General features: G+C 47.3%; 1 protein-coding gene across 1 annotated transcript; it reads left to right on the forward strand.

Moving 5' to 3' along the window:
- Positions 1–7,880: 7,880 nt before the first annotated feature.
- LOC101135427 (oligosaccharyltransferase complex subunit OSTC-like) lies at positions 7,881–8,348 on the forward strand. The gene has a single exon (XM_055370465.2). The coding sequence runs from the start codon at positions 7,881–7,883 to the stop codon at positions 8,229–8,231; it is 351 nt and encodes a 116-aa protein (XP_055226440.1). The 3' UTR covers positions 8,232–8,348.
- The last annotated feature ends 780 nt before the right edge of the window (positions 8,349–9,128 follow it).

The following is a 9,128-nucleotide window of genomic DNA, read 5'->3' on the forward strand; positions in this document are numbered from 1 at the left end:
TGCCACTTAGAAAGCTTAGCTGCAGAGTTTAGTAAATTATAGTGAAAAAACACACCTGAGGCTGGAGCTCTGCCGGGGGCGGGTGCAGGGCTGATGTGGAGTCCCAGCTTGTCCAACCAGCGGCCCATGGGCTGCCTGCAGCTCAGGATGGCTTTGAATGCGGTCCCACACAAATTCAGAAACTTTCTTAAAACATTATGAGTTTGTTTGTGATTCTGGGTTTTTTTCAGCCCGTCAGCTATCGTTAGTGTATTTTATGCGTACCCGGAGACAATTCTTCTTCTTCCAATGTGGCCCAGGGAAGCCAAAAGATTGGACACCGCTGATTGTAGACAAATAAGGAGGCCACCTTCAGACAGAGCACTGTACACTGTTTTGTTCTTGTTTTTCTTTGAGATGGAGTCTCGCTCTGTCTCCCAGGCTGGAGTGCAGTGGGACCATCTCGGCTCACTGAAACCTCCGCCTCCCAGGTTCAAACGATTCTCCTGCCTCAGCCTCCAAGTAGCTGGGATTACAGGCAACCAACACCATGCCTGACCAATTTTTGTATTTTTAGTAGAGACAAGGTTTCACCATGTTGGCCAGGCTGGTCTCAAACTCCTGACTTCAGGTGATCCACCTGCCTCGGCCTCTGAAAGTACTGGGATTACAGGCGCGAGCCACCGAGCCCAGCCACAAAGTGACCTTCTAAAAAAAAAAACAAAAAATCCTTTTTGCAAGACAAAAAGTGCTCTCATGAGAATTTTTTTAAATTTTTTTTTGAGACATGGTCTCGCTGTGTCACTCAGGCTGGAGTGCAGCAGGCTCAAGGCATCCTCCCACCTGAGCCTCCTGAGTAGCTGGGACTATAGTCCCACATTATCACACCCGGATAATTTTTGTATTTTTGGTACAGATGGGGTTTTGCCATGTTGCCCACACTGGTGTTGGACTCCTGGGCTGAAGTGATCCCCCCGCCTCAGCCTCCCAAAGTGCTGGGATTATAGGCACAAGCCTCCGCGCCTGGCCCTAATATTTATGGTGGAAATAAGGAGATGATTACGGTATGATTTCATGCCTTCCACAGTTTATTGACATAAAAAGAGATTTTTTAAAAAAACATTGACAATGCTTAAGGAGGAGGAGAATAACACGAACACACTTCATGGAATGCACTCTGTAGGCAAAGTACGTTAACCGAATGGTGAGTGAGTTCCAAATTTTTAAAGTCCTGTTGCTCACAGGACGGAGGAAGGACTATGCGAAAAGTAAAGACTAATTCAAATTTGAGGTGAACCGGCCGGGCGCGGTGGCTCACGCCTGGAATCCCAGCACTCTGGAAGGCCGAGGCGGGTGGGTCACCTGAGGTCAGGAGTTCGAGACCAGCCTGACCAATATAGTGAAAACCCATCTCTATTAAAAATACAAAAATTAGCCGGGCATGGTGGTGGGCGCCTGTAATCCCAGCTACTCGGGAGGCTGAGACAGGAGAATCGCTTGAATCTGGGAGGTGGAGGTTGCCGTGAGCCGAGATCGTGCCACTGCACTCCAGCCTGGGTGACAGAGCGAGACTCCACCTCAAAAAAAAAAGTAAGCTGGGTGGTGCAGTGGCTCACGCCTGTAACACTAACACATTGGGGGGTCAAGGCAGGAGAATCGCTTGAGCCCAGGAATTCAAGACCAGCCTGAGAAACATAGGAAGACCCCATCTCTACAAAAAATTTAAAACTGAGTGGGCGTGGTGGCATACACCTGTAGTCCCAGCTAGTTGGGAGGCTGAGACAGGAGGATGGCTTGAACCCAGGAGGTTGAGGTTGCAGTGAGCTATGATCCTACCACTGCCCGGACAACAGAGTGAAACTGGTCTCAAAAACAAAACACAAAAAAGCAGACAGCAGCATAGAAATAGGATTGGACGTGGCCGGGTACGGTGGCTCACGCCTGTAATCCCAGCTCTTTGGGAGGCCGAGGCAGGTGGATCACTTGAGGTCAGGCGTTCGAGACCAGCCTGGCCAACATGGTGAAACCTCGTCTCTATGAAAAATACAAAAATTAGCCGGCCATGCTGGCAGGCGCCTGTAATCCTAGCTAATTGGGAGGCCGGGACAGGAGAATGGCTTGAACCCACGAGGCGGAGGTTGCAGTGAGCTGAGATTGTGCCACGGCACTCCAGCCTGGGCAACAGAGTGAGACTCAGTCTCAAAAATAAAAAAAGAAAAAAAAGACCCCCTCTCTATGTTAAAGAATATTTTTAAAAACGGAAGAAAGAAAAGAAATAGGATTGGACAAAACGGATCTGATCTGAAGGTCATAGACTGCAGGGGTCGGGTGGACGGGGAACCCAGCAAACCTGTCTCTCTGCATTCCTCCTGGGCTCTCTGAGCAGCCTTCCCTCCTGCTGGGCAGAGGGCAGAAGCCTCTCTGGAATGAGGGTCATAGACCTAAAACCAAACAAGATAGGACAGGAATTCCTTTATGGTCAGTGTTTACAGTGAAGATGGAGGGAAAATTAGAGTCAGAGATTTTAGGTTTTATGGCAGGATTTGGGGAAAAGGGATTCTCGTGTCTATGGCTCACTTTGGGAAAGACAGTTTCTAGTTTCTATGGCTAGCCTTGGGGGAGAAGGAGGGTCAGGAAGAAACTTCCGCTTCTGAAGCTGCTTCGGAAGCCTTCTTTTTGAGGTTATCGGTTTCTGATCCCCAATATTAGCCTGCCACAGTCTAAGCTTTCAAAGTGCCTGTCAAACTCTCGTGGATCTACGTATTTCAAAGACCAAAATCAACAGCTCACATATGGGGTCCAAGAGGAGGGGGGAGGTCACTGCACGTTGTCACGTGTGAGATCTTTGTTGTTGTTGTTGTTGTTGAGATGGAATCTCGCTCTGTCGCCCAGGCTGGAGTGCAGTGGCACCATCTCAGCTCGACTGTAACCTTCATCTCCCAGGTTCTAGCAATTATCCTGCCTCAGCCTCCCAAGTATCTGGAATTATGGGTGCGTGCCATCATGCCCTGCTAATTTTTTTTTTTTTTTTGTATTTTTAGTAGAGACGGGGGTTTCACCATGTTGGCCAGGCCAGTCTCAAACTCCTGACCTCAAGCAATCTGCCCACCTCGGCCTCCCAAAGTTCTGGGACTACAGGCATGAGCCACTGCGCCTGGCCTCGTGTGAGATCTGATAAGAAGTCACGCACTAGAAGGAGGGGAAGAGTGTACTCCACAACCCCAAACAATGTGTTTGGAATCATCTCAAACCCACATAACGAGAGTTTCATACGGAATTGGGACAGAGCATGGCCCCTAATAAGCCCCGCTAAATAATTCTCAAGTACCACTTCTCTAATGACGAAGGAGGTTGAGGATTTTTTTTCCTATGTTTATTGGCCATGTGGATATTTTGCCTTTGTAAAATATGTGTCCAAGCCTTTTGCCCATTTCTCCAGTGGGTAGTATTTCCTTTGTTTTTTTTTTTTGAGACAAAGTCTCACTCTGTTGCCCAGGCTGGAGTGCAGTGGCCTGATCTCGGCTCACTGCAACCTCCACCGCCTGGGTTCAAGCAGTGCTCCCGCCTCAGCCTCCGAAGTAGCTGGGACTACGGGTCCACACCATCACACCTGGCTAATTTTTGTATTTTTAGTAGAGACAGGGTTTCACCATGCTGGCCAGGCTGGTCTCGAACTCCTGACCTCAGGTGATCCCCCTGCCTCAACCTCCCAAAGTGTTGGGATTACAGGCGTGAGCAACCGCGCCCAGCCCATTGGTTAGTATTTCTTTCTCTCGCTCCATTCCTCCCCCCCTCCTTCCCTTCCTTGCTTCCTTCCCTCTTTCTTCCTTTCTCTTTTCTATAGAAGTTATTTCTCTCTCTCTCTCTTTTTTTTTTTTGTTTTGAGACAGAGTCTCCCTCTGTCGCCCAGGCTGGAGTGCAGTGGCATGATCTCAGCTCACTGCAAACCCTGCCTCCTGGGTTCATGCCAGTCTTCTGCCTCAGCCTCCCAAGTAGCTGGGACTACAGGCGCCCGCCACCACGCCCAGCTAATTTTTTTGTATTTTTAGTAGAGACGGGGTTTCACCGTGGTCTCGATCTTCTGACCTCGTGATCCACCTGCCTCAGCCTCCCAAAGTGCTGGGATTACAGGCGTGAGTCACTGCGCCTGGCCTTTTCTTTTCAAAACAGGGTCTCGCTCTGTTGCCCAGGCTGGAGTGCAGTGCCGCCATCTCAGCTCACTGCAATCTCCACCCACCGGAATCAAGCGATTCTCCCTCCTCAGCCTCCCAAGTAGCTGGGACTACAGGCATGCACCACTGTGGCTGGCTAATTTTTATACTTTTAGTAAAGACAGGATTTCACCATGTTGGCCAGGCTAGTCTTGAACTCCTGACCTCAGGTGATCTGCCTGTCTCGGCCTCCCAAAGTGCTGGAATTGCATGCGTGAGCCACCGTGCCTGACTGAATTTCTTTACATTTTAGATATAATTCCTTGGTTGCACGTCTTTTCCCACTCTGTGGATTGCTTTTTCAATTTCTCAATAATGTCCTTTTAAAACCAAAAGTTGGCTGGGCACGGTGGCTCACGCCTGTAATCCCAGCATTTTGGGAGGCCAAGGCAGGCGGATAACAAGGTCAGGCATTCAAGGCCAGCCTGGCCAACATGGTGAAACCCCGTCGCTACTAAAAATACAAAAATTAGCTGGGTGTGCTAGTGCATGCCTGTTATTCCAGCTACTGAGGACGCTGAAGCAGGAGAATCACTTGAACCCGGGAGGCAGAGGTTGCAGTGAGCTGAGATCGCGCCACTGCACTCCAGCCTGGGCGACAGAGCAAGATTCCATCTCAAAAACAAACAAACAAACAAACAAAAAACAAAAAAAAAGAAGTCCTAGAAAAAAATAAAAAATAATAAAAACAGAAGTCCTGTCTGGGCTTAGTGACTCACACCTGTAATCCCAGCACTTTTGGAGGCTGAGGAGGAAGGATGGATGGAGGCCAGGAGTTCAACAGAAGTCTAAGCAACATAGGGAGACACCATCCCTAAAACAATCTTGATTTTTTATTTATTTATTTATTTTGAGACAGAGTCTCTCTCTGTTGCCCAGGCTGGAGTGCAGTGGCGCAATCTCGGCTGACTGCAACCTCCGCCTCCCGGGTTCCCGCCATCCTCCTGCCTCAGCCTCCTGAGTAGCTGGGACTACAGGTGCCCGCCACCATGCCCTGCTAATTTTTTGTATTTTTAGTAGAGATGGGGTTTCACCATGTTAGCTAGGATGGTCTCAATTTCCTGACCTCGTGATCTGCCCGCCTTGGCCTCCCAAAGTGCTGGGATTACAGGCGTGAGCCACTGCACCTGGCCTAAAAGAATCTTTAAATTGTCCATGAGTGATGGTGCGTGCCTGTGGTCCCAGATACTTGGAGGCTGAGAAGGAAGGATCCCTTGAGCCTGGGAGTTTGAGGCAGCAATGAGCTATGCTCTTACCACTGCACTCCAGCCTGGGTGAAAGAGGAAGAAAACCCTTAATAGGCGGACCACGGTGGCTCACGCCTGTAATCTCAATACTTTCAGAGGCCTAGGTGGGAGGATTGCTTGGTACCAGGAGTTCAAGACCAACCTGGGCAACATAGCGAGACCCTCATCTCTCCAAAAGTTTGAAAAAGAAAAAAAAAATTTTTAATGAAACAGAAGTCCTTAATTTTATTTTATTTTCTAAGACATCTTGTTATAGCAAAAAGTCCTTAATTTTAATATAGTCTAATTTATATATTTTCTTCATTGTAAAAATTTTTGGGTCCTATCTAGCAAATCTTAGCTTACCTCTATGTAATAAAGACATTCTTCTGTGTTGTCTTCTAAAACAAAACATTGTTTTATTTTCTGATTTTAGGTCTGCAGTTCATTTGTAGATTTTTGTGTCTAGGATTAGGTAGGGTTAAGATCATTTGTGGCCAGGCATGGTGGCTCACACCAGTAATCCTAACACTTTGGGAGGCTAAGGCAGGAGGATCTTTTGAGCCCAGGAGTTTCAGACCAGCCTGGGGAACATAGAAAGACCCTGTCTCTCTATTTTTTTTTTCAGTTAAATATATACTTTTAAAAAGATCATTTGTGGTGCTATAGTTGTGGGTGTTTAATTTGTAATTTACTTTGTTCTGTTGATCTATCTAATTTTATTTTTTTAGACAGATTCTTCCTCTGTCACCCAGGCTGGAGTGCTTCAGCCTCTCAATGCCATCATGCCCAGCTAATTTTTTGGACTGATAGTAGAGACAGAGTTTCACCATATTGACCAGGCTGGTCTCGAACTCCTGGCCTTAGGTGATCCACCCACCTCAGCCTCCCAAAATGCTGGGATTATAGGCATGAGCTACCGTGCCCAGCCACATCTGTCTAATTTTTTTTTCTTTGAGACGCAGTCTCACTCTGTTACTCAGGCTGGAGTGCAGTAGCGTGATCTTGGCTCAATGTAACCTCCACCTCCTGGGTTCAAGCGATTTTCCTGCCTCAGCCTCCTGAGTAGCTGGGATTACAGGTGCATGCCACCACGCCTGGCTAATTTTTGTATTTTTAGCAGAGACAGGGTTTTGCCATGTTGGCCAGGCTGGTCTCAAACTCCTGACTTCCAGTGATCCGCCCGCCTCGGCCTCCCAAAATGCTAGGATTACAGGTGCGAGCCACCGTGCCTGGCCCAGATCTGTCTAATTTTAAAGAATGTATGAAGATTCAGATTTAGGTTCCTGCTATTATGTTATGGGAAATCTTTTCCTAGTTCCTTCTGATTAATATAAATCCTTAATTTTATTTTTATTTATTTTTTTACTACAGTCCTCTCTCTTTTATTACTTTTTATTTTTCTTAATTTTAATATAATGAAAAGTTTGATTTTTCCTGTCATGGTTAGCATTTTTTTCTTCTGTTTAAGAGGTGTTTCCTGGCTGGGTGTGGTGGCTCACACCTGCAATCCTAGCACTTTGGGAGGCCAAGGTGGAAGGATCACTTGAACCCAGGAGTTCAAGACCAGCTTGGGCAACATAGTGAGACCCTTGTCTCCAATTTTTTTAAATTAAAAATTAAAAAAGGCGGGGCTGGGTGTGGTGGCTCACCTCTGTAATCCCAGCACTTTGGGACGCCGAGGCGGGTGGATCGCCTAAGGTCAGGAGTTCGAGACCAGCCTGACCAACATGGAGAAACCCTGTCTCTACTAAAAGTACAAAATTAGCCGGGCGTGGTGGTGCATGTCTGTAATCCCAGCTATTCGGGAGGCTGAGGCAGGAGAATCGCTTGAATCCAGGAGGCGGAGGTTGCAGTGACCCGAGATTGCGCCATTGCACTCCAGCCTGGGCAACAAGAGTGAAACTCTGTCTCAAAAAAAATAAATAAATAAAAAATAAAATAAAAAAGAAGTGTTTCCCTAGCGTGAAGACATGAAGCTCTTCTGTAAACTTCATTGTTCTGCCTTTACAATTCAATCTACAACCCACTAGAATTAATCTTCCGTATATACAGCATGGGGTGGAGGTCAAACACCTTTTTTCCATATGGATGTTCAGCTGTCCCAGTGTCATTTATTTAAAAGACTGTACTGGACCTGGCATGGTGGCTCACGCCTGTAATCCCAGCACTTTGGGAGGCTGAGGCGGGTGGATCATTTGAGGTCAGGAGTTCAAGACCAGCCTAACCAACATGGCAAAACCCCATCTCTGCTAAAAATACAAAATTAGCCAGGTTTGGTGGTGCATGCCTGTAATTCCGGCTACTCGGGAGACTGAGGCAGGAGAATCCCTTGAACCTCGTAGGCAGAGGTTGCAATGAGCCAAGATCGCACCATTGCATTCCAGCCTGGGCAACAAGAGCGAAACTCTGTCTCAAAAATTAAGAAAAAATAGAGGCCAGAATGGCCCTTGCTGCCACCAACATGGAGACTTTGTACCGTGTCCCGTTCTTAGTGCTTGAATGTCCCAACCTGAAGCTGAAGAAGCCGCCCTGGCTGCACATGCCGTTGGCCATGACTATGTATGCTCTGGTGGTGGTGTCTTATTTCCTCATCACCAGAGGAATCGTTTATGATGTTATTGTTGAACCACCGGGTGTTGGCTCTATGACTGATGAACAAGGGCATCAGAGGCCAGTAGCTTTCTTGGCCTACAGAGTAAGTGGACAATATTATTATGGAAGGACTTGGATCCAGCTTCCTGTTTACAATGGGAGGTTTAGGTTTCATAATCCTGGACCGATCGAATGCACCAAATATCCCAAAACTCAATAGATTTCTTCTTCTATTCGTTGGATTCGTCTGTGTCCTATTGAGTTTTTTTCAAGGCTAGAGTATTCGTGAGAATGAAACTGCCGGGCTCTCTGATGGGTTAGAGTGCCTTTAAGAAGAAATCAGGCTGGGTGCAGTGGCTCACGCCTGTAATCCCAGCACTTTGGGAGGCCGAGGCGAGCGGATTACCTGAGGTCAGGAGTTCGAGATCAGCCTGGGCAACATGGTGAAACCCCATCTGTACTAAAAATACAAAATTAGCCGGGCGTGGTGACACATGTCTGTAATCCCAGCTACTCGGGAGGCTGAGGCAGGAGAATCGCTTGAACCCGGGAGGCGGAGGATGCGGTGAGCCGAGATCGCGCCACTGCACTCCAGCCTGGGCAACAAGAGTAAATCTCCGCCTCACCAAAAAAAAAAAAAGACAAAAAAGAAGAAGAAATCAGTGCATACTGGATTTGCTCCTGTCAATGAAGTTTTAAAGGCTGTCCAATCCTCTAATATGAGATGTAGAAAAGAAGGAAGAGCAGCAGTAAAAGAAATATCTAGTGAAAAACCCGGAAGTGTATTGAAGCTTGGACTAGAATTTCTTCTTTATTAAAGAGACAAATTTATCACAGTATTTTCTTTTCCTGCTGACCATATTGCTATACCAACGATGATGAGCGGCATTTTCTTCTTAGTTTTTTATTTCTTTAAGAAAATACAAGCCAGGCGCGGTGGCTCACTTCTGCAGTCCCAGCACTTTGGGAGGCCAAGGTGGGCAGATCACGAGGTCAGGAGTTCCAGACCAGCCTGGCCACCATGTTGAAACCCCATCTCTACTAAAAATACAAAAATTAGCCGGGCGTGGTGGTGGCGGGGCACCTGTAATCCCAGCTACTTGGAAGGCTGAGGCAG

The sequence above is a fragment of the Gorilla gorilla genome, chromosome 20 (genome assembly GCF_029281585.2).
Source record: "Gorilla gorilla gorilla isolate KB3781 chromosome 20, NHGRI_mGorGor1-v2.1_pri, whole genome shotgun sequence".
Lineage (NCBI taxonomy): Eukaryota > Metazoa > Chordata > Mammalia > Primates > Hominidae > Gorilla > Gorilla gorilla.